Raw genomic sequence first — 24,944 nt, forward strand, 5'->3', positions numbered from 1 at the left:
ACACAAAAGAGAAAAGCTTTGCCCCTTGGGGTTTGGCAGAGGCAGGGGCCACAGAAGGGGAAGGCACCCAGCTGAAGCCTCTCCTGGTCCCACCGCCCTCCTGAGCCGCAGGCACTGAGAGCCTGGCCCTGGGGGCTCACCCCTCCCTCAGGTGTGTCCCCCTCGGGCTGCAGGAGCCACGTGCGTGCATCCATGTCATGCCGCACGCAGCACAGCCAGTCTCCGGGCCGCTGTGTGTGTACACATGTGACTATAATATGATTGTACAAATACCAAGACGTCCGAGTGTGTGTGTGCACACACAGTCTGCGTGTGCGCTGTGTGTGTGTGTTTTAAATCTCCCCTGGGTGGTAACTCTTTTTTTTTTTTTTCTCCCCTTCCTGTTTGGCTGTGACCTGGTGGAGATTGATGGCCAGCCTGTGCGGTGGATGCTAACAGTTTCCCTGATTTATAGAGTTACTTACGCTAAGTGAGGCCACTTAGACGCGTCTGGATAGTAAACCTTTTAACTGGACTAAAAAATCATAATAAATAAATAAACAAAGGGGCACACGTAGGGCCCAGTGGCTGCCCCCCTCCCAGTTCCCCACCTGGAGCTATTGGGGACCAGGCGGCCCGGCTGAGGGCCTCGAGGAGCAGTAGCTGCTCCTCTTCGCCAAGTGAGGTGCAGGATTGAGCCCAAGAGGGAAGGAAGGACACCTCTGTTCTCCTAGGGCACAGGTCGTGCCTGGGGAGACAGGGCTGGAACTGTTAAGATGGAGTTGGGCTGTGTGGTTGGGGGAGGAGGGAGGCAGGGGGATGATGGGGCCCCAAGGGAGCTCGTGAGGGAGCAGAGCCGCGACAGGTGTCTCTGGGAACCCTTCCTTGCTTCCTAGACTCACCACTCCTGTGCCACTGAGACTTTTCACCACAGTGATCACACTTGTAACAACTTGAGCAAGCGTCTGCCTCCTAGTCTAAATTGAACTGTCCATCCTGGCAGGAACCAGGGCAGTCCACTTGCTCTTGTCTTGTCCTCAGAATTCAGCACCCGGCACCCCAGCCCTGGGGCTGGTGGCCCATCAAGTGCAAGTCCTTATGAGTGGCAGGGAAGCTCCGAAATTGCTGCCACCCTGGTTGGGAGGCTGTGGGAGGTACACTTAGGGTCTCTGATGGTGAGACGTCTGAGTTCAGCACTCGCACGCATGCTGGATGACCGTGGTAGCTGACAGCCTCACTGGGCTCTGCTTTTTCATCTGGAAATGGACAGGATGATGGCCGTGCTGGGATGGGGGTGGGTGTGTCAGTGAGGCTCTGAGTTGTTACCCAGTGCCATCCCCAGCGCAGGGGAGGTGGTCAGGGTGCCAGCTACCATATTGCTCTACGCTGTGCGGGCCAGGGCAGCCACCAGAGTGGCCAGAGCCACCTGGCAGCAGACAGGCCGGCCCCCTGGACCACCCCCACCCAAGGGGACGGGTGCCTGGCCCCTGCCTCACCACTTCTTGATGTACAGCAGGCATTAGGCCGCCCAGAGGGGACACTGCATCCTTAGAAAGAAATATGTCCTCATTTTTCTTAAACACCGTTTCCACTGAGTGAAATGTTTAGAAGGGACGCGCAGGGAGAACTTTATTTCCTACCAGGGAGTTCAGAGCCACCAGGCAGAGCCCATAAAGCACCCGGAGCCTGGTAGCTGACAGTCCGCCCGGCCCCAAAACACATTACTCACTGGTGGGGAGGGGCTGCCAGCCCTGCTAGCCCCTGGGGACTAGCCCCCACCCCAGCCCCCCACCCCCAGGCAGGACGGGTGACTCTGAGACCCAGTCGTGGGCATCAGGCCCTGGAGTCTCCGGTCCCCTTGAGCCCAGGCTACCCAGGGCTAGGAAGGACCTGGCCCTAACCAGGCGAGGAGGTGGAACCAATCCAGCCCCCCCTTAGTCCCCAGGGATCAGGGATGAGGGGCCCAGGTGCAGCTAGAGGAGCCCCCTCCCTCCCCAAGAGCTGGCAGGAGCCCTGGCCTTCCCCAGCCTGTGGAGGGAGTGATGCGGTTCCTGCCATAACAGGCGCTTCTCCTGAGGCCCTCCCTTCATTCGATTTCGGAAGCTGGCTGATTTGCATATTTATAAATATCAGTAAATTATTTATTGTAGCAATCTGCTGCACCATTTTACCCATCACAGTTAACACTTTAGGGGGCTCCGTGTTATGGGAACCGGGAGTGGAGGTGAGGAGGAGATGCGCAGGAGTGGAGAGGAGCCCTCTCAGGGTGGCCTGGGACTTCCTGGAGCCTCCGGAGCCGCCACGGGGACACGGCAGGAGCCCCGCACCTTGCTGCACCCCGGCCTTTGTGCGCTCGGGCTCTGGAGGTCTTCACGGCTCCAGGGTCAGCCTCCTCCTCTGTCAGATGGGACGACGGCAGTACCTGCCTGACGTCATGGTGAGACACCGTGAACTAGCGCCCAACAGGTGCAAGGACAGGCCAGTTTCTGCCCCTCCCTTTCTCCACCCAGGGCAAGACCCCCAGCTTGGAGACAGAGCTGCCTGTAGGGGGCTTGTTGAGTTTGGAGCCCCTGGAGGGGAGGCTCAGACTCTGGGAGCCAGGGAGGGACCATTTGTTGCCCACAGCCTGGCCCTCCAGCCTCTCCTGTCCCCCCACCAGCAACCTCTTCTGGCCCAGGTGTGGTTTCCTGGTCTAGGGATCTCATGCCCAGAGGTGGCACCACACTTGCCTGTTTGTCCCCTCCCAGAGCTCAGCTGCCTTTTCCCAGATGCCTGACTGTCAGGACCTGTGCTTGGCACAGACAGGCACCCTGTCACCTTAGTCCTGCAACCCTTTCATGGGGGAAACCTCGCTCAGAACCCAGAACTTCGCAAGGGGCAGAGCCAGGCCCTGAACTCACGACTGTCTGCCCCAGAGGCCAAGCCACACCATGGTGCAGTGCTGCCTCCCAGGGCTCACTCTGGCCCATCCAGCGTCCCTGGGGCCAGAGGTTGCAGGTTGGGAGACGCCCTGGGCTGGCGGCCCACAGGCAGAGACCGGCCTGCTCCTTTCCCCGGGGCCCAGCTGGGCACACTGCAGCCGCCCTGCCCCTCACCTCCTCTCTGGAGCCCGGTCTTGGGTTAGCGGCACGGGAGTCCCCGAGCCTTCCCACCCTCCAGCCCAAGCCGGCCTTCTGGGCAGTATTGTTCCCAGAGGAAGTTTCCAGTGTAAATAGAGCAGCGGGCAGGCTGGTGGCGGGAAGGAGATGAAAGGGGCAGTGACAGGGCCGGGGACGGATGGCTTCCTCCCATTGAGGCCCGGCCACGGCGTTTATATTTTAGGGAAGAAAGTCAGGGGAATGTTTACATGGACAGGAGCCTGGGGTCAGACCACGAAGGGGGTAGTCTGCAGGTCCCAGGGTCCTGAAGGAGGGGTAGAGGAGAAGGCCCCACGGGGTGGGCCAGAAGGCGGGTGGGCAGGCAACTTGAACCTCGACTCATACATACACACACACACACACACACACACACACACACACACACACACCCCTCTACTCACAGCCCCAGACTCTTATGTGTGTGCACTTCCGAGGAAGGTCTGCTTTTGCCTCCTGCCCTGCACCCCAGGCCGACATGCCTTCCCCACCTCCACCCCTGGGAGCAGCGGGAGTCAGAGGGAGGGCAGCATCTGGAAGGCAGGTGGGCTGGGGCAGAGCAGCAGCTGGAGGGCAGGTGTCGGGGGCGTGGGCGGAGCCACGGGGCCTGTGGGCAGGGGGTGGGCCCCCCAGCACACAGCTGCGGCACAGCTGGTGGGGGGCCCGCAAAGTACTGAGCCAGGCACACGGCCGGCATCAGGAAAGGGTGGGCAGGGCTGGGTGGGCCCAAGTGCCAGGAAGCTCCAGGATGGGTGGGGGCCCAGGGACGGGGTGTCACCAGCAGCAAGTGCAGCCCTGGGAGCTTCTGCTTCCCTCTTCCTTGGGATAAATATTTATAGATTCATTTGCCGTCTGCCATACACACTTGGCTGGTCACCTCCTGGTAAAAATAGAGCAGGCTCCCCCACTCCCACCCTCTTTCTCTACCAGGGCCGGGGCCAGAGGGGCCCAGGTGCGGCCTGCCCCCCATGGGCCTGCTTGAGGAAGCCTGGTGTCACAGAGCCTGGTGGCTGGGCTGGAGGTTGGGTGGGATGGCATGATGAGGGACCCCATCAATGAGCCTTGGGAAAGAGCCCACAGTGGTACTTGGAGACTTGGGTATGGGCAGTGCAGACTTGGAGATGTGGGCAAACATGGGTAGAGTGGGCATCCAGCTAGGGTGAGGGTGGGGCCTGGAAGAGCCAGGGCCGCAGGACTGGGAGAACTGGGCGTCTGGCTTCAAGACAAGGACCTGGGGCTGCCGGGCATTGTCTGTATCAGGGGGCCACCATCTGTGTGCACAAGCCAAGTCTGCCTACAGGTGAGGTCCTGGCCCAAGCGCACCCATTTCTGTCCGAGTCAGCCTCTCAGTGGGCTCCAGGCGTGTGTGTTTAGGCTCTCGATCCATTATAGTGAAGTCCCATCTGACTGGGGGCCTGGGAGCAGAATCCTTCCCCTGGCTTAGCCTTTTGAGCTCTGTGGAGACGCGGCCATGCCCACCCCCTGGGAGTCCTGCCATCTAGAGGCTTCGATGGGGCTCCCTGTGCACAAAGGGAGTGTGAGCCACGACTGTGTCTGCCGTGGCCACCGCCCCACCCCTGGCGCTGCCACGTGGGAGCTTGCTGAATGAATGGGTGGACAGACAGATGGACCAACATACAATAAACCGGTGTAGGTGTGTCAGCTTTGGCTGGCATTTGTGGCAGGTTCCAGCTGTATGGGGGTGGTCTTGCCATTCCCCACCCCCGAGACCCTGGGCACCCGCTCAGTGGCCGAGAGGGAGGTGGCCAGTGCCCAGGCAGCCTACTTACAGTTCCAGGCCATTTGCATAGCGCTGTCGTGCTCAGGGATGAGGCACTAGAACGGCAGCCTCTGGGCATTCCGCTGGGGATCTGAGGAATCCCAATCTATTCCCGCTTCTCAGATCTGGAAAGTGGGCTTCCTGGGGCCAGCCAGGCCCCCAGGGCTGCAGGAGTTGGCCGAGGCAGAGTGACATCCTGAGGCACACCTGGCCTGGCTCCCAGGGCCAGACACAGGGAGGAAGTGCTTCCAGGAGCCAGGGCTGAGAAGAAGACTGTTCCTGTGTGTGAAGTCATTCATTCACTCATTCATTCATTTATAAGATATTTCTGAACCACGTAGTCCATGCCAGGCTCTGAGAATAGAACCCACAGTCTAGCGAGGGGACAGATGTGCCCTGGTCTCAGGGCAGTGGGGTGGAACGTGACTGGGGAGACCTCTGGCTTGGGGGAAGTGGGACTGTTGAAGTGGGTGTCGGTGCCTCTGACCCCTCTCTTCCATCCCCACAGCTGAAGGCACCCGGTGCACCGACCCGCCTGCAGGAAAGCCCGCGATGGCGGCCAAGCGCAAAGGCGGCCTGAAGCTCAACGCCATCTGCGCCAAGCTGAGCCGCCAGGTGGAGGTGGAGAAGGGTGGGGAGGCTGGCGCCCACGCTGAGGGCAGCCCGCTGCGGCCCCGGGACAAAGAGCGCAGCGGCCCTGAGTCTGGCGTGGCCCGGGCCCCCCGCAGTGAAGAAGACAAGAGGCGGGCGGTGATTGAGAAGTGGGTCAACGGGGAGTACAGCGAGGAGCCAGCACCCGCGCCTGTGCTGGGGCGGATCGCCCGGGAGGGCCTGGAGCTGCCACCCGAGGGTGTCTACATGGTCCAGCCCCAGGGCTGCAGCGACGAGGAGGACCACGGCGAAGAGCCCCCCAAGGACGGCAGCGTCCTGGAGGAGAAGGACTCGGACGGGGCAGCCTCCAAGGATGACGGTGGCCCTAGTACCAAGCAGGCTTCAGGTGGGTGTCTAAGCCCTGGACGGGACAGAACCCCATGAGGAGGAGGAGTGGTGTGTCTACAGAGCATGCCCTCTTCCCTCACTCTTGCTCCAAGTAGTGACCCCTTTTTTGGGCCCAGGGAGGACTCCTGAGGGGGTGGGGGCTGGGGCCGAGGTCACGGCTGGCATGGGGGAGAGGAATCGGGCAGGGGTTGGGGCGGGCGGTGGTGTGGCAGGGGTGAGAAGGGAAGGGCCTGAGAAAGCATCTTTCCAGACATGTGAGCAGGGTTGTGATGAGCTGCTGAACACACAGTGGGTCTTCGGGAAGACAAATGAATGGGTGGACAGGCAGATGGATGGATGGATGGATGGATGGATAGTACGTGAGTAGATGGCTCGCCACAAGTACCTGCTTGGGAAGGAGCCTGTTAGGGGGCGTAGTACCTGGATATGTGGAGAGGGACAGCCAGCCAGCAGATCCCATTGCACCCACCTGCCCCGGACGCGGTCCCCTGGCTGACCTCTCTCCCATGAGATGGCTAAGGCCTGGCTCTTCTGGGGTCCACGTGTCCTTCGATGCAGAGCAACCCTGAGCTCCTTCTGCTCTGAGGAGGAAGGACCTCAGTTCTGGGTGGGAGGGCCATGGCCAGGGCAGGAACTTGGGTCCAGGGCTTTCCTCAGCTCCCCAGCCTCCTTGCAGCGGGCGCCTAGCATCCTGAGCCTCCTCTTCCCCTGCAGCAAGGGGCGCATCTCCTCCCTGTGCGGGGAGCCCTGCGCAGCCACATAATTATGCATATAAGATATAAACAGAGCTGTTTAATTATCCTTCGCCACATCAGTGACAGAGTAATTAACAAACATTGCAAGATCAATGAGGAAAAGTGTGACCTTCAGTTTCCTCTGATAGGAAAAGCCCTTGCCGTTCCCAGACACAAGGTGACTGTGCTGGGCCTGAGGAGTGGGGAGGGACAGGGACGGGGCCACTGTCCCTTCAGCACCCCAGTTCCTCCTGGGGGACTGGCGAGCTGGCATAGCAGGAGGCAGGGCTGGAAACTGCCCGTGGCCTCATGGCTCCAGGCCTCACCCCTTCGGGTTTGGGATAGCAGCAGGATGGCAGCATGACTCCAGGCAGCCTCCTCAGCCTGGGCCCTGGAGCTGGGCAGCCAGAGCCCAAGCTGCCCACCGTGGCCTTGGGAATGCAGGCCTCTCGGCTGCCCCCGGGACCCCTGCCTGGCCCCCTCCCTGCTCTAAGCTGTCTGCCCTTCAAAGCCTTCTGATTCTCTGCCATATATAGCGAGGGCTCAGCTGCCTCCAGCTATTTTTAGCCCCTTTCCCTGGTCCCTGAGCCACTGAATCTAGCATCCAGAGCCCACCCCTCCCAGGCTGGGTCCCCCACCCCAAGTGGCTTGAGGTCAGGACGGCAGCCCACCAGCCAGCCAGCCCAGGGGGAAAGCCATCTGTTTGTTCCTAGAGTCACTCTTCCCACCTTGGGGGCTGGGTGCTGTCCATGACTATTCTGTCCTCACCCGGAGGGCCCCAGACCCCACAGGACTGCCCTCCTCCCCTCCTCCCAGGAGCGCGGAGGCTCTGTCTACATGCTGCTAGGTTTTCTCTTTGGCTGGAACCCAGCTCGGCTCTCAGACCACCTCCGGGTGGGGTTGGGGATGGGAGAAGAGCCTGCTGCTGGGTTCTGGCCACACCTTTCCCTGGCCGTGCTCTTAGGACCCCCCCAGCCTAGAGTCCTGCTGCTCTGTGTGCCTGGGTGTGCAGGCTCAGACAGGAGTAGAGAGAACACACATGTCCTCTGGAGCCCGACGAGTCTCACCCACCTGAGTGTCCCCACCCCTGACTCAGGGTATAGCAGATGGTCGGTGTTAGTGAGTGCACAGGAAGACACGTCCTGGGGGCAGGGGAGTCCCACAGGCTTGCAATGGTGGCACATTGTGTGTGGAAGGGGGTTCATCTCCAGGGAAGAGCCCCAGGCCAAATGGGACCGTCTTGGGAAGCTGGATGTGGAGTTTGAGGTGGTCTGGGTACATGTGTATGTGTGTCTCGGACAATCACTAGGACGTGAGCTTGTGAGAGTGTGTGTGCATGCACGGCCCCACGGGGAGGTGGCTGCGGGGGACTCCCCATGTGCCCTGCCGTGGACACTGGGGTGAAAGATGCGGACCGTCAGCCGCTATGTCTCCGGCCCTGACTCTCCTCGGGGTGGCCCACCCTTGTGCATGAACAGAGTGACCAGAGGGTGGCAGGGAGGTTTGCAGGCCTCCCCGTGTCATAAGTCTTGGCTGGGGTGGGGCCTTGAGGGAGTCTGAGCCTCACATCAGCAGCTCTCTGCCGCCTTGACCCTGTTGTCTGGGGCTGTTAGCAACCCGGCGGGGGGGGGGGGCTGGGAGGGGCCAAGAGGACGGGTTCTGAGGAGGCTTTGGGCAAGCCCCTCGTCCTCCTCCTGGGGATCAGGGGTCTGTGTGTCCATTTCTGGGGGGAGGGAGGGTCTGCCAGGCCAGCTCTGCCAGGCCCACCCCTGACCAGTCCCCAGGGGTCCTCCTGACTGCCCAGCCGCTGGCTCACAGCCCTACCTGTCCCCAGCCCCCATTCCCACCCCTACCCCAGAGGCAGGTTGAGATCTGGCCTTACTTCCAGTAAAATGACTTCTCTTTCATATTAGGCCAAGGCGAGAGAGCGGAGACATTTATGAAACTTTGTTTAATGTACTGAAAAGCCATCGGCCAGAACATTTAGGAAATTGATTTTCCTGGCATTGATGAACTCGTTTTATTTTACCCCAGTATTAATTACTTTTTTTTTAAACAAATTAATTTAAGAGTCGTAAAACCTAACAAGTGAGCCAAATGTCCATAGATCATGTCCTGCTCCGCCCCTCCCCAGGGCAGCCCCCTCCCTCTCTGGGGGTGGCCTGTCCCTTGGCTACCCTGCTCCCTCCCAGAGGTGACAGCCCCTCTCCTCTCCTATAGGAGAGGCCTCTTCGCTGCGGGACTACGCGGCCTCTACCATGACCGAGTTCCTTGGCATGTTTGGCTACGACGACCAGAACACGAGGGATGAGCTGGCCAGGAAGATCAGCTTCGAGAAGCTGCATGCGGGCTCGACCCCTGAGGCAGCCGCCTCCTCTGCACTGCCCACCTCCGAGGATGCCCTCAGCAAGCGGGCACGGTTCTCCAAGTATGAGGAGTACATCCGCAAGCTCAAGGCCGGCGAGCAGCTGTCCTGGCCGGCCCATGGCACCACGGCAGAGGGGCGGGCGGGCAAGGAGATGCTGGGCCCCCTGCCCGGCCTGCGGCTTTCCAGTAGCACCACGCATCTGGAAACCAAGGCCACCATCCTGCCCCTGCCCTCGCACAGCAGCGTCCCCATGCAGGGCCTGGTGGCCCGCGCCTCCAAGTACGACTTCTTCATCCAGAAACTGAAGACGGGCGAGAACCTGCGGCCCCAGAACGGGAGCGCCTACAAGAAGCCGTCCAAGTACGACCTGGAGAATGTCAAGTACCTGCACCTCTTCAAACCCGGGGAGGGCAGTCCTGACATGGGTGGGGCCATTGCCTTCAAGACAGGCAAGGTGGGGCGCCCCTCCAAGTATGATGTCCGGGCCATCCAGAAGCCTGGCCCCGCCAAGGTTCCACCCACCCCCAGCCTGGCTCCCGCACCCCTCGCCAGCGTGCCCACCGCTCCCAGCGCCCCTGGGCCAGGACCTGAGCCATCTGCCTCCCTGCCTTTCAACACTCCCGAGTACCTGAAGTCAGCCTTCTCCAAAACAGACTCCATCACCACGGGGACCGTCTCCACTGTCAAGTAAGGCGCGCACCACCCTCACTGCCAGCCCTGAGTCCAGCACTGCGGTGACCCAGAGACCCACTTTCTGCCTCTGAAGCTCACACTTGTGGACACATGCACCCACACATTATGCACATCCACGTGCACCCAGAGTCTCACACATGTACTTACACACACACACATACACTCGCACAGCCTACATAATCACTCACACCCAGTTCATGGACCCACATACTACACATCTTGCTGTGTGCACACACCCTCACACACCACATACAGGCAAACCTTGTTTGCGCTTCGAAGAAGTTGCGTGTTTTTGTGCAGTGAAGGTTTGTGGCAACCTTGCATTGTCAGCTGATGGTTAGCATTTTTTAGCAGTGAAGCATTTTTTAGTTAAGACATATGCATGGTTTTTTCAGACATGATACTATTGCACACTTAATGGACTACAGTATGGCACAAGCATACCTTTTCTGTACTCTGGGAAACCAAAACAATTCACGTGACTCGCTTCATTGTGACCGTCACTTGATCATGGTGGTCTGGCAGCGAGCCTGCATTATCTCCAAGGCCTGCCTGTGCTGCTGTGCACTTGCTCACCTGCTGACACACCTGCACAGAGTACTGTAACCCCATCTGCTCACAGCAGGCTTTCTCTGCCTGCCACCATGAGGGTCAGCTGCAGGCCTATGGTTGACTGGGAAAACCCTGCGCTGGGTTGGGGGTTCTGGGCTCCAAGCTGGTGGCCTTGGCTCCTGCATTCAGAGCCTGGGCTGTATGAATGACAGCACGAGGCAGTAGGAGGCTGGGGTGGGCGGACCCAGCGCAAAGCCCTCGTCAGTGGTAAAATGACTGATGGATCCATGTGTGGGGCTGAGAATACCTTTCCGCACAGCCATCCCTCTTGGGGGAGGGCCCCGAAACCTGAGAGCAGATCTAGAGAGCCGCCCTTGGCATGGGGGGTGTCAGGGGGCTTTTCCGACCCCTCAGCCACACTTGCTTGGTGCTGCTCTTGCCCTTTCCCCTGGGGTCTTCCCCAGTGGTCCCTGGTACCCCTCTTCAGCCAGCAGTGTCCTGACCCCGCTGTGTGCAAGAGGGACTGGGCCCCAGCTTCCCAGGCTTCCTGAGGGTTGGACTCTAGGTCAGACCCATGTTCAGGGTGGAGCCCTCCAGCCCTGCCAGCTTGAGACAGCCTAGCCCTTGCTGAAGGTGGGCCAACTGAACCCAGCTGTGCTAGTTTTCTGCCAAAGGACTTTTCCCATCCCACCTCAAGTGCCCAGGATGCTACAGAGCAAGAGAGACAAGGGTCAGGACCCCAGGGCAGGGAGCTGCCCCCAGACATGCCTGGGGCAGGAGGCTGCCTTGTCCACTCATCAGCTGTGCCCTGTGTGTCTCTCACCAGGAACGGATTGCCCACAGATAAACCAGCTGTCACTGAAGATGTAAACATTTACCAGAAATATATTGCCAGGTAGGCCCCTGGGGAGGAGATGGCCCTGGAGAGGTGGGCGGGGCAGGAATGCTGGGGACCGTGGGACCTCACGCCCATCTGACCGCTAGTATCAGCTGCCTGCTGCCTCCCCACCCCCACACACTCCTGCTTCCAGACTCCCTCCAGGGACTTCCCTCTGCCCCATCTCAGAGCCCCCGCCCCCTTCATGAGGTCCAGACCACAGGCCCTTAAGCAGCTTGTACCCCAGGCAGGACTCAGGTACCTGAAAGGGCCCGCTAGCAGGGCTCGGCCACAGGTGAGCACCAGGCCCCCCTCCACAGCTAATCCAGAGCCTTGGGGGTGGGGAGTACAGGGAGGGCAATGCAAGCCACTGTGAAACAGTAAGGGGATGAGAAGGGGTATGGGCAGGTGGCCTCAGTGTGCAATGCCCCCCTGCTACCCCGGGCTAGACCTTGACCCTCACCACCTGACTCCAGGCCTGCCCCTTTACCTCCTTAAGGCAGCGGGCTTGGCAGGTGAAAAAACTTCACCTCATCAGATTCCCCAGCTCAGGCCCTCGGCGGGCAGTACCTGGCGGGGCAGCACCTGGCCGGGCCAGGCCCTGGCAGCCGTCTTTCTGCTAATCTCCGTCCCTCTCTGTGTCTCCCTCCTGTCCCTCCTTGTCTTTTCAGCTTTGCTGTGCTCTCTTTATTATTATTATTATCATTATTATTAGTGCCTCAGCAGATGGCTCTTTTGGCAGCTTCAGCTTAAACCTTTATTCGCAAGTGGTTCTCCCCGTTACACAGGGCTTCCCCTCACTCGCTCCATGGTGGGGCAGGCAGGCTGAGCCCACCACCTTGCCCACAGTTGTCACGGGGTGTTCTCCCGGGTGGTCACCGTTCAGGCTGCGAGATCCCCCACTCTGGCAGTGTTGGACCCCGGAGAAGGCCCAGGGTGCTCTGGACCGCAGGCGGTGGTGGCCAGGCAGCTAGTAGGGGCTCCGAGCTGGGGAGTTAGCCGGAGAACATGCTCCCTACCATGGGAAGCCAAACAGATGCTGGGCTTTAAAAATTCATCACTCTGGACTGTTTCAAGTGTCGGGAAAACCCAGGACAGAGAGAGCCCTTTAACACTTCTCAGTCACAGAGCCATGGGCTGGCCTGACTGGGGTCCCCAGCACCTGACCCGGTGCTGGTGGGGAGTGGGAGGGCAGCACCTGCAGAAACAGTGGCTGGGCCACCTTGGGGCTCATGCCTTCCCCACCTCATCCCATCCCATCCTAGGCTTCTTCCCCTGACCCTGCTCTGGCCTCTGCCTTGGCCCCGCTTCCTCCCCCCAGCGTTGGCGCCAGGCCTCTGTGCCCCTCTCCGTGGTTCCGGCATTACCTCTTGGGACAGATAAGGGTCAGTCTGCAGCTCAGTGGGTCTGGAATTCCCAGCGGCCCCATCACTCTCCTTGGCCTTCTCAGTCTCTGCCTCACGGACACATGGGCTACCTCTCCCACTCCAGATCTCCCCCCAGGACCCCCACACCCCAGCAGCAGTCCTCTGGAGCACAGACACAGACTCTTCTCAGCCACAGAGGCTGAGGACCCTGGAGCTGGCATCCAGAGAGGCCTGAGCCCACCCCCTCTTCCCTGCAGGTTCTCAGGCAGTCAGCACTGTGGCCACATCCACTGCGCCTACCAGTACCGCGAGCACTACCACTGCCTCGACCCCGAGTGCAACTACCAGGTATGTCCCGTGGACACTGGCCCTGCTCCTGCAGGCTGGCACAGCAGCGGAGGAGCCTCCTGGAAGCAGGACAGGGTTGCTGGGTTCTGCTTGGGCCACCCGAACTTGACTTGGACAGGAAGAGAGGCCAGAAAAACTCCCAGCCTGTCCACATCCCCAGATTGCTGCCCACAGGCGACTGATGGGGTCTGGAGCCCTCTGCCTCCCCAGTAATAATTATTCTTGCTCCAGAGCACTGAGTCCACCACGCACCAAGGACTGCTCAGACAGCCTGCATACCTTGCCTAGTCAGTTCTTTCCAGCGTCCTCGTGAGGCTGGTACTGCTGCCCCGTCTTACAGATGATTATGTTGAGGTTCAGGTAGACTTTCCTTTATGTTCAAAGCTCATCCTCTGGTGAGTACAGAGCAAGCAAGTGAGAGGGGAATGCAGGTGGCCTGTCTCACCAGGGAGCCCAGCCTGGCAGGGCCCATCGGTGACACTAGACAAAATGAGTTGTCACCTGTCAGAGGCCTTGGCTGAAAGGCTTGGCCCGATTCGTCTTCTCTGCTTCTGGGCCTGATGATGGAGAGACGTGGAAAAGGTCAGGGACGGGTCTGTGGTTCTGGAACCTTCTAAATTATTCCCTCCCAAGTCCAGGGTGCTGGCCTTGAGGCAATCTGGGCTGCCTTGACCCAAATAGAGTTCTTTGTAAGGAGGACCAGAGGGCCCTGGGGCCAGGCACGGCCTCCCACCCACTAGGCCCTCTCCCTGCAGAGGTTCACGAGCAAGCAGGATGTGATCCGGCACTACAACATGCACAAGAAGCGGGACAACTCCCTGCAGCACGGCTTCATGCGCTTCAGCCCGCTGGACGACTGCAGCGTCTACTACCACGGCTGCCACCTCAACGGGAAGAGCACCCACTACCACTGCATGCAGGTGCCCCGCCCCCGCCCTCGACCCCACCCTCGCCCGGAGGCTGGCCTGCCCAGGGAGGGGCGCCTCCCTTTCTCCTTTCGGTCAGAGGAGAGGGTCTCCAGGGCTTAGGCTCGGGCAGTGCCCGGTGGGACGGGGTGGGGCCTTCCCCATGGCCATACTTGGTGTGGGTGCAGTTCAGCTAGCTGTTTATACAGACCGACATTTTTCAGGCTTTAACACCAAGAGCAGCATTGCAAATGGTTCCTGAGGAGGTTTTTGTTTAATTCTTTGTTTTAATGCCACGCAGAGTCTGGGCTTTTTCAAGGTGTCAGGTCCAGGGGGAGCGACTTTGGGTTCCAAATAGCAGCCGCCGCGCCTCCCCCGATATTTGTCAGGGGGTTGTTATGGCCTCTGTGAAACAACCTGGGCCAGGAGGAGAGGGGGGCTTGCTCTCCGGGCTCTGAGATGGTGCAGACACTGGCACGGCCCAGCCCTCAAGAGTGTTCGGATTCCACTGGTTTTTACTCAATATGGCAACGCTGCCTGCCTTGGCCCAGCTCGGGTGGGGTAGGGAGGGCCCCGTGCCAGGAACTGTCCGCCAAGCAAGTCCCTGGGCTAAAGGTGACCGCCAGGCCCCTGGGTCCAGCCCTGCTCACTCAGGGGGCTTCAGAGATAGAGCCACAGATTGGGGACCCAAAAGCTACCTCCTGCAGCACAGTACTCCCACGCCTGTGTGGGGAGGTGTCCCAGGCTCTCTGAAGACAGCCTGCACCCAGCACAGACCAGGCCCTGGGGGGCCTGAGGGGTCATCCTTCATTAACTGCAGTCCCACCAGTTGGATGTTGATGGGTGCTGAAGCTCCCCCACTGGTGTCAACTGCACCTGGAGGAACAGCCTCTCTGAGCTCACTGGGGTGCCTGGTTTCGGCTCCCCTGACTGCCATTCTGGCCCCTGCAGGTGGGCTGTAACAAGGTGTACACAAGCACGTCGGATGTGATGACCCACGAGAACTTCCATAAGAAGAACACCCAGCTCATCAACGACGGCTTCCAGCGCTTCCGTGCCACCGAGGACTGCGGCACAGCCGACTGCCAGTTCTATGGGCAGAAGACCACGCACTTCCACTGCAGGTGAGCGGAGGCGGCTGGGGAGGCTCCTGGCCTGGGGAGGGCCGGAAGGCAGGGCCCCAGGTCCCTGGGTGGCTCGGAGCCCTGCCTCCTCAGAGCCGTAGGAGCAGGAGCCAAGGGGTGCTCAGAGGCCGCGCCTGAGCGTCCAGCCTGGTCTTCCACCCCGAGGCCCATCCCTCCTGGGGCCACCGTGGGAGCAGGGCAGGGAGTCCTCCTGATCTCGCGAGGCCCCATGACAGCCTCCCTGTGTGCCCCCCCCCCCGACCCCCAGGCGCCCCGGCTGCACGTTCACCTTCAAGAACAAGTGTGACATCGAGAAGCACAAAAGCTACCACATCAAGGACGACGCCTACGCCAAGGACGGCTTCAAGAAGTTCTACAAGTATGAGGAGTGCAAGTACGAGGGCTGCGTGTACAGCAAGGCCACCAACCACTTCCACTGCATCCGCGCCGGCTGCGGCTTCACCTTCACCTCCACCAGCCAGATGACCTCGCACAAGCGCAAGCATGAGCGCAGGCACATACGCGCCTCAGGCTCCGGCGTGCTGGGGCTGCCACCCTCGCTGCTGGGCGCCAAGGACACGGAGCACGAGGAGTCCAGCAACGACGACCTGGTCGACTTCTCGGCCCTGAGCAGCAAGAACTCCAGCCTGAGCGCCTCCCCCACCAGCCAGCAGTCCTCTGCCTCCCTGGCCACAGCTACTGCCGCCTCCGAGGCCGTGCCCAGTGCCACCAAGCCTCCCAACAGCAAGATCTCAGGGCTGCTGGCCCAGGGCCTGCCCAGCTCCATCCCCCTGGCGCTGGCCCTCTCCAACTCCGGCCTGGCCAGCGCCGCACCCTACTTCCCCATCCTTCCTGGCCGGGGCAGCACCTCCCTGCCGGTGGGTGCCCCCGGCCTCATGGGTGCCATGTCGTCCGGGACAGCAGGCTCAGCAACCCCTGACACGCCCGCCCTGGCAGCCTCGGGAGCCGGTGACTCGGCGGCGGCAGGGGCTGCCTCAGTCCCCGTGGCCCCTGCCTCCATCATGGAGAGGATCTCAGCCAGCAAAGGCCTCATCTCGCCCATGATGGCCAGGCTGGCCGCGGCCGCCCTCAAGCCCTCTGCCCCCTTTGACCCAGGTGAGCAGGCTGGGCCCTGCCTGGGAAGCCCGCTCCTCTCCAACCCCAGGAGCTCGCTGGCCCCTGTGCAGAGCAGAGTGGGGGTGTTTGGCAAGGGGGTCTTTCTATCCCTGGCCCCAAGGCCCCTGTGCCCCTCTTTCCTGATCTCTGCCTCCATCCTCTTTATTTCCTGTTTGGGACCCCTTTCTCTGACCTGCCCATCCCAGGCAACTCCTGTTTCTGTCTTTTCATCTGTGAAGTAGGGGCAGTGATCCCGGCCTCACAGAGTACCCGTGCATCCCCAGGGCCTCTGCAAGCTCCCCCTACCCTGCCATGTCACAAGTCCAGCCCCAGTGGGGGCCGTCCCTGAGCCCCAGGCTTCCCTGGGACCTCCTCCAGGTGACAGGAGGGGACACAACTTCAGCCCAGGGCCAGGGTGACCTCACTGCAGGGATGCTCGGGGGATTCAGGCCTGGACAGCCCCTAGAGACCAAGGATGCCTTGCCCAGGCTCTCACTCTCCATCAGCACTGTACATTCTGTGATAGTGGAGGTGTTCCATTCTGCACTGTCCAATATGGTAGCCCCTCGTCACAGGGCTGTTGAGTGCTTGAAATTGGCTAGTGGGACCGAGACCTGGATTGGGGTTTCTTTCAGTTGAGCCACATCGGGTCAGTGGCTGCTGTGTTGGAGTTGCCAGGATCATATCTCTGTCTTTCCTCTGGCTCATCATGGAGAGTGACTCCCTTTTCTCTCAAGTTTTCTGCTCCTTAAAAGAATGTTCTACTTTTTTTCCTCTGAATTTTATTTTTTTTGGCTTTTTTGTTTCCATTGCTCCTCTTTATCTGTTTCCCCCCATCCAGGTAATTAGCGTTAGTAAGATCTTTAAGAAGAGTTCTGCTTTTGTCTGGGATGGGGCTCACTTTGTTCATTGATTCATCAACCAATGATGCTCACTGAGGGCAGCTTGTTGCAGAGCCAGGCGCCAGGCCGGGGGCTGGGGACATGGCAAGGAAGACAACAGACAAAGTCCTTGCCTTGTGGAGCTGATGGAACAGTGGGGGATATACTGTTCCCAAATACACCCCCTGGGAGGTGGCCAAGTTGGCCCTCAGTAGTCTGGCTCCTGAGAATGTCTGGAGACTCACCAAGACTGAGGGTCCCTGTGGTCCCCCCCGAGCTTGAGCTGGCTGGAGGTCAGGGCCCTGTTTCCCTGGGAACCCTGCGCTAGTGGCTTTGGGAAGCTCCTGGAATGTGGACTCTGAGTCCTGAAAACTAGCACCTCCCCACTGGGACACTCCTGTCAGCCTACACTTACCTTCTACTCCATGTGCCGGAGGGCCAGGCCAGGCTGCCCAGGGCCATGCCCCTCTGGTTGGTGCTGGGGCCACTCGGGGCTTGGTGGCCAGGCTGTCAAGTACTTTCTTTTCTTAAGAAAAAGCTCCTTCCCCGAAAAGAAAGGTCAAGCGAAGGGGAGGGGGCCATTTTCCTTTATTTTTTAATAAAATGACACTTGCTGTCTGTGAAGCAGCTCTCTGTCAGCTGCAGCGCCTTGGGGCAGATTAATATTTCAGTCACTGGGGATTGTGGGGAAAGGCTCCGTGGACATGTTCCTGTCAGCAACTTCTTCAGCCCTGTTCTGCTTGGCCTCCTGAGTCTTCTGCCCACCCAGCTCCAGCCTTTGCACCCATGCCCACACCCCGCCGGCTCCCCGCACCCACCCCATCCAGCCCTGCCTGGCAAGGGTGGGCCTCATATCCCTGCCCTGGACAGCTTGACGGGCGAGGTCACATAGTTTGAACCGCTCTGATTGGCTGTCAGCTTCCATAGCCCTGACACAGCAGATGCCCCTCCTGGGCATGCTCAGTGGAAGGCAGGGCCGTCGCCCCGGCAACAGTGGGGACGGGACCTGCGGAGGGGGCGCAGCTCCCAGTCTAGATCTGCCACTTTCCCTCAGCATTAACAGAGTCTTTAATAAAAGCCTAAGCGGCAGCCCCACAAATTGACTGTGACAGTCGGTGGAGAAAATGAAGGGCCCCCACCCCCGTCCCGGCCCCCTCCCCAGCCTCCCACCCTTCTCCTCCAGGAGGCCCTGAGCCAGGACAACTTTGACATAATTTTGCAATAATTATCACTTGAAGAATTGCCACACAGGGGGAAGCGTCACAAGCGATCATGTCAGTGGGGAGAACCACTGACCAGCAGTCAAGGCTCCCGGGGGGCCTCAGCCCACCCGGCCCGCCGTCTTCCCCTCGGGGGGTTCCGGTTGGTGCCCCTATGAAGCCCTCGGTCCCTCTAACACCGTCTTCCCTCCCCTCCCCTGTAGGAAACGGGCAGCAGGCCACCCCTGCCAGGTTTCCCCCAGCCCCGGTGAAGCAGGAGCCCGGTGAGAGTGCTGGCGCCCCAGGTCCCCACGAGGCCTCTCAGGACCGCAGTTTAGACCTGACTCTGAAGGAGCCCAGGTGAGGGGAGCCCCAGGCCTCCCAGCTCTGCCCCCTGCAGGAGGCTCTGGGGACAGCACCCTCAGAGCCAGACCCCACGGGGCCAGGGGCCCACCTCTGCTGACCAGGCGTCATCCACCTGCCCTGGGAAATGTAACTGGGCGGGCCCAGTGCCCCATGGGCCGGCTGGGAGGGGTGAATCTCCGGGCTCTGTCCCACGAACGTCTGAGCTAAAGCCCCTTGGTTTGTGTGTTCCAGTAATGAATCAAATGGCCACGCAGTCCCGGCAAATTCATCTCTTTTATCCTCGCTTATGAATAAGGTAAGAACCATCCATCACACGCCTCCCATTCCCCCACCCAGAGAAATTAAAGCTATGCTGGGGGGTGGGGGGGATGTGTTTGTTTTTTAATGTTTTGCCTCTAATAAGATGAGTTTGTACCATTTAAATTTTGAGGCCATTTTTCATCGGATATAATTTCAGAGCCACTGCTTACAAATTAATTTAATGAACTGGCTGAAGAAATATATTCCAGCCTCTGACACCCTTTTTTTTTCCCTTCAGATGGAGGGTTCCTAAAGCTTTTCCAGAGCCCTCTAACTTCTTTTGCTCTTAGTTATTAATTTTATTTATTTTATATATTTTTTGTTTGTTTAAAAAGGTGGGGGGGGGAGATTAAAGTGGGAGCAAAGCATCAATTTCCACTTTTCGGGTTGAGTAATGGTCTTGGACGCCTTCTGCAGAGGTCGCTCCAGAATATTTATTTTAAATAATGCAGGGTCTTTGTAAATTATACATCATCTCAAATATATTTCCCCCCCTTCACATGATAAATTTGACTACGGCAAGATTAATTTGGTTACTGTACACAAGTGACTGCCGAGGAGGGAGCTAGGTCTGGGCCGGACCTCACTGGGTGGGGGTCCCGCTGGGCCCTTGGGCTCCTGTTGGCCTCGGCTCCAGGGTGCCCACGCCTTCCACCTTTTCCCTCCCCTTGTTGCTCTCTTGCCCCCCTTTTACATCCTGGGGTCACTGCTCCCTGCACCCCCTTGTTCCTTCCTGTCAGAGCCCTGCACCCCGCCCGTGCGGGTCAGGCTTTTTCATGGGCTCCCCGCCCCGCTCCGCTCCCAGAGGCAGTCTGCCTGTCTTGCTCTCACCCCGTGAGCCGCCCTCCCTCCCTCTCAGCTCCTCCTTTGTGTGCCTTCTCTTGTTCTCAAGGAATTCGTGGGGGTTCCCCCCATCCCTCCTCCTCTTGCACTTCTTTTGAAAACCTGGCAGGAAAATAACCAGGGAGCCGCGGAGTCTGGGGAAAGCTGGGCTGGAGTGTGTGCCCTGAGTCTCGGCCACAGATTGAGTGATGGCTCCTAGCAGCACGGGGTTTGTGTGGCGGAGCCCTGGCAGCTCTGCAGGGCCGAGGAGGCGCAGCAGGCTGCCTGCGGCGGCATCCATTCATTGTGGGTTCCTGTGCAGCCAAAGCTGCGTGGGGTCGGGCCTCCTCTCCTCCCAGCTGCTAGCACTGTGATGCTCTGGTCAGTTTGGAGAGATCCAAGTGGCCCAGAGCTGCCGCTGGTCCCAAGGCAGTTGGGCCACGTGTCCTGAGGTCCCCAGCCTGAAGCTCGGGCCTGTCTTCCTGGCAGATGTCTCAGGGCAGCCCCAACCTCGGCAGCCTGTTGAACGTCAAGACGGACACAGAGGGAGGCCCCGCCGGGGAGTCCCCCCCATTCCTGGGCAAGGCTGTGAAGGCGATGGTTCAGGAGAAGCTGTCAGAGCCCTGGAAGGTGTACCTTCGCAGGTGAGGGGCTCTGGGTGAGCAAGGAGGAGGGGAGGGCCAAGCCCATGGGTCCTGGGAGCCAGGGGCCAGGGGCCAGCCCCACCACCCACCCTGGCCTGCCCAGAGCCCCAGGGTCTCTAAGCGGCCGGCTCCTCTGCCAGGTTTGGCACCAAGGACTTCTGCAACGCCCAGTGTGACTTCCTCCACAAGGCCCACTTCCACTGCGTGGTGGAGGAGTGCGGCGCGCTTTTCAGCACCCTGGACGGGGCCATCAAGCACGCCAAGTGAGTGGGGGTCGGGGACCCGTGTAAACCAAGCCCCGTTCATCGCAGCCTGGCTCAGGGCTGGGGGCTGCACAAGCCTGTAACTGCCTTCCAAGCAGGACCCCTGAGACCTCAGAAGCTGAGCTGGCTTCTCAGGCGGTGCTGCCTGGCCAAAGGCAGACTTTCCCATCCTCCCACTAGCTCAGCCCCCAGCTAGGCCCCCTCAGCCCACCCAGGCCCCACTTGGAGCAGGAGCCCCTTCTGCCCCCAGACCCACCCCCATGTAGCCCTCAGCCCTCCTGCAGACCCAGCTCTGACCCCAGCAGGGACGCCAGGTGAAGGCCTTTCCAAGCCACAATACTGCATTTGTAGATTCTCTTTGACCTAAAAATAAAAGAAATTAATTTGTAAAGTTCATTGAGCTGAAAAGCAGCAAGCCCAACTGCCTGCTGTAATTGAGCCCAGAACTTGTAAACATTTAAAACAGATCTTCACTGCTCTTTAAGCCGCAGGTCAGGCTCTTCTCAGTGCTTAGGCAGCTCCAGCTCCTGGCCTGAGATCCGTCTTTAAATCTCAGAGCAGGTTCTTAAAGGGTGGGCTTCCTGAGCCAGGACTTGCTGTGTCCCTAGTAGGGAGGAGCTAGGGACAGCGCATCTAGAAGGTCACAAGGAGGTGTCATTAGGACAGAGCCAGGAGCCCAAGTTGCAGATCAAAGGACAGAGCTGTTTGCTCTCAGCCTTCCCTCCTGGCGGCACCTGGCACTGAAGACGAGGTGGGGACACCGGCCCCCTAGGCTTGAGATGGGATTGCCCGCAGCAGGCAGGCAGGTGCACGGGGAAGGGCACTCTCCACCCCCTACCTGAGACCCCCTCTTCTGCCTCTCACAGCTTCCACTTCCGGACGGAGGGAGGAGCAGTGAAAGGAAACCCAGAGGCTGCCTTCCCGGCCTCGGCTGCTGAGACCAAACCCTCCTTGGCCCCCGCGTCCCCTCCAGCGCCACCCGTCACCACGGCCACGGTTTCCTCTCTCGAGGGGCCCACTCCCAGCCTGGCCGCCGTGCCCTCCACCCCCACCCTGCTCGCCTGGAAGCAGCTGGCTTCCACCATACCCCAGATGCCTCAGATTCCAGCATCAGTGCCTCACCTGCCCACTTCGCCCTTGGCAACGACTTCTCTAGAGAACGCCAAGCCCCAGGTCAAACCCGGATTCCTCCAGTTCCAGGAGAAGTGAGTCCCTCAATGAGCCGGGAGTCCTGTGTCCCCCGGGTGTCTCGGGAGTAGGTGCTAGCCAGGGCCGCTGAGGAGGCGCTGCTTCTTGCCTTGCAGGAGCCCCGGCCGTCCCCAGCCTCTCTGGGACCCAGTCACTGGGTCATGTCCTTCTAGCCAAAGCTGCTGCTGCTGCTGCTGCTCAGACCTCACTGCCTGTTCCTGGAGCAAGTGGCCGGGGTGGGGGGTGATGGTGGAGGTAGTGGCCACGGTTCTGGAGAGACCAGTGGCGATGCTGTGAGGACCAGCCAGGGTGGGCTGAGAGGGGTGGGCCTTGCCCGGCAAGGAGGGCTACGTCTCCCTCCGGGCCTCCCTGTTGGTCTCTGTGGCTCCTGCCCACAACTGAATCTCTGCAGGGCAAGCCAAGTCACAGAGGGGTGGGGGCGAAGGGGCTAGGCCCTCCTCCGGGCCTCCGCCCGCCTACACAATGGCCTGAGTTCTCAGCGGGTGGAAGGAACCTTCCTCAATGGATGGTGGTGGCTCCTTGCGGCGAGAACGGTGACTCTGTATCATGATGCGTGTGGCTTCCTGTTCTCAATAAAAGTAATAAATTGGATGTGAACACACACCGCCTGAGTGGCAGCTGTCCTCCCTGTCTGAGCACCTGGGGCTGGGCCCACAGCATGGAAGGGCACCTGCGCTCCGCTCTGACCCTTCCCCACCTTCCCTTCCTCTGTTCACCTCCCCAGCCCTCTTAGCATCCTGGCCTTGGTCAGAGTTTCCATCCAGGTCCAATGTGGATGTAGAGGGCAGCCGTGTTGTCAGCCAGGCCATAAAGGGTAGAAGCCGGAGCACAGCACCCTCCACTACTGCCCCAAGCCTGGGAAACAGGGGTCTGGGGCAGGGGGCTGCCACTCAGGACAGGCAGGGCAGGGCTCACCTGGCACCCCGCCCCACCACTGAGCTGGCTTGTGTTCTCTGCGTGGGTGGGCAGCCCCGAGCTCTGAGCTGACCCTGGAAGCCCCAGCAGCTGAGCTTCAGGACCTGACACCAGGCACAGGTTCCCACTGGCTGAGGCCCCATGGTAGCAAAGCGTCCTGATAGGGCTGCCCACCCATCTGCATGCTGTCAGTCAGCCACAGCCAGGGCAGCGCCCGTGCCACGCCAGCCAGGCTTGCGCTGGCGTCCCGCCAGGCTGGCAGCACCATCTCTCATTTTCATATCCAAGAAATGATTGCAGCCATCCTTATCTATAAGCCTGAGGTGTGGCCGTGGAAACTACGTGTCCCAGCATGCAGTGCTCTGGGCAGCCTGCATACCGCAATCCCTCATGCGCCAGCAGAGCTCTAAAAAGAGGGCAAGGTTGCATGCTGGGATTTGTAGTCTCCTCTGGCCAAATAGCCCTGTTGAGCAAGAGGGCAGTCCTGGGCCATTCCTCTTGAGGGCACCACGGGAGACTGGGGAGCAGAACCCCAGCATGAGCCAATGTCAGGACATCGGCGGGGAGGGCACTGGGAATGCCAATGACCTGGGCCGTGGTTTCATTCCAGCGATCCTTGCCTTGCAACGGACTGCAAGTATGCCAACAAGTTCCACTTCCACTGTCTCTTTGGGAACTGCAAGTACGTCTGCAAAACGTCTGGCAAGGCCGAGTCCCACTGCCTGGACCACATCAACCCCAACAACAACCTGCTGAACGTGCGAGACCAGTTTGCTTACTACTCCCTGCAGTGCCTCTGTCCCAACCAGGTCAGCCAGGCGGATGGGCAGGGTGGGGCCTGGGGCGGGAGCAGGGAGGCACAGGGCCCTGGATCAGCTCCTCCTGGCAGAGACTCTGTTTCTCACACCCTTTTTAACTGGCTTCCTCCAGACTCTGGAAAGGACATTGTCTGCCCCAGGTCCCTGGAGACCCCTGGGCAGCAGTTCAGCTTGGTGCTCGTTTGGTGAGGTCTGTCATTTTATCCTAACCCTTGGTGATGACTCTATGATGAGCAGTCGCTGGGCACTTCGCATCATTCTGCCCATCCTGGAATGGCTATGCTCCTTTTCTCTAGAGGCCTGGAATTTTAAAACATTGGACAGATATTGAACTGTCTGTGCTCCAGACAGGAAGGGCAGATCAGATTCATTATAAAGGCCTACCCCCAAGATTTGTAGGGGCCACCTGACAGTGCCTTGAGGAGGAGTCTGAGCCTAGATCCGGACAAAGGAGTGTACCAGGGTAGATGCGTGTTGTCTGCCTAGGTCTGGGCACACAGAGAAGAGTGCTGGGATAGATTAGTGATGTCTGCTCTGGGTGTGGGTTTAGAGAGATTGGTATGACACCGGATAGGATGCCTTAGTCAAATGACAGAAGGGACTTACTGCTTTTTAAAACATGAATGATCTTTACACAGTTGTGTTTGCTGATTCTAAGCGTGGAAGGACACACAGATGCAAAGGGCCAGCCATAGCCCAGAGGCCTGGGGCAGGTGGGGCTTACGGCCATTGCCTGCCTGGTCCTGACTTTCCTGTCCCTCCCTGCAGCACTGCGAGTTCCGGATGCGTGGGCACTACCACTGTCTCCGGACTGGCTGCTACTTTGTGACCAACATCACCACCAAGCTGCCGTGGCATATAAAGAAGCACGAGAAAGCCGAGCGGCGGGCAGCCAATGGGTTCAAGTACTTCACCAAGCGTGAGGAGTGCGGCAGGCTAGGTACCGCAGGCCAGGGCTGGGGGCAGGGAACTGCCGCAGTGGGCAGGGCTGTGGCTCTGGCCCCAGAGACCCGGGTGCCACTTCTTGTTGCCACACATCAGGCTCCATGGGTTTGTTTTTTTTTAATGTCACAGACCAGGCATTGTCAAACTGGGAAAACAGTCAAAACCCCAAAAGCCTGGAAAGAGGGGTGAGGGTGACCTAGAACACTCCAGTCACCCCCCAGGGCAATGGCCTGGAGCCTCATCTCTGGTCTCCAGACTTGGTTTCTTTTCTTTTTCTTTTCAAGAGGGCCTTGCAGGTAAGTTTTAAAAATTCCTGACATTCTCTGCCCTGGGATGTCTTTCCATGGTTTTAACTATTAGGTTTTTATCCATAATGGGCTGTGTGATGTTCATTTGTTCATTCACTCACTCAGCAGACATTTTATTATTTTGATGATTTTTTATTTGTTTATTTGACTGTGCTGGGTTTTCTTGCTGTGTGAAGTCTTTCTCTAGTTGCAGCGAGCAAGGGACTACTCTCATTTCGGCACACGGGCTTGGCAATGTGGCTGTTTTATTGCAGAACACAGGCTCTAGGTGTTCAGGCTCAGTAGTTGCGGCTCTCAG

General features: G+C 59.5%; 1 protein-coding gene across 3 annotated transcripts in view; it reads left to right on the forward strand.

Moving 5' to 3' along the window:
• The window catches only part of CASZ1 (castor zinc finger 1), a 152,136-nt gene that overhangs the window by 121,433 nt on the left and 5,759 nt on the right, over window positions 1-24,944 (forward strand). For all 3 annotated transcript variants that reach the window (XM_052653500.1, XM_052653501.1, XM_052653499.1), the window contains 14 exons: window positions 5,402-5,890; window positions 8,847-9,681; window positions 11,066-11,134; window positions 12,741-12,831; window positions 13,587-13,751; window positions 14,688-14,860; window positions 15,129-15,976; window positions 18,281-18,416; window positions 18,654-18,717; window positions 20,034-20,188; window positions 20,329-20,451; window positions 21,318-21,656; window positions 23,186-23,384; window positions 24,162-24,333. In XM_052653500.1, coding sequence (XP_052509460.1) covers window positions 5,402-5,890; window positions 8,847-9,681; window positions 11,066-11,134; window positions 12,741-12,831; window positions 13,587-13,751; window positions 14,688-14,860; window positions 15,129-15,976; window positions 18,281-18,416; window positions 18,654-18,717; window positions 20,034-20,188; window positions 20,329-20,451; window positions 21,318-21,656; window positions 23,186-23,384; window positions 24,162-24,333 — 3,858 coding nt within the window. The remainder of the gene's footprint in view (window positions 1-5,401; window positions 5,891-8,846; window positions 9,682-11,065; window positions 11,135-12,740; window positions 12,832-13,586; window positions 13,752-14,687; window positions 14,861-15,128; window positions 15,977-18,280; window positions 18,417-18,653; window positions 18,718-20,033; window positions 20,189-20,328; window positions 20,452-21,317; window positions 21,657-23,185; window positions 23,385-24,161; window positions 24,334-24,944) is intronic.

This window comes from Budorcas taxicolor, chromosome 16 (genome assembly GCF_023091745.1).
Source record: "Budorcas taxicolor isolate Tak-1 chromosome 16, Takin1.1, whole genome shotgun sequence".
Lineage (NCBI taxonomy): Eukaryota > Metazoa > Chordata > Mammalia > Artiodactyla > Bovidae > Budorcas > Budorcas taxicolor.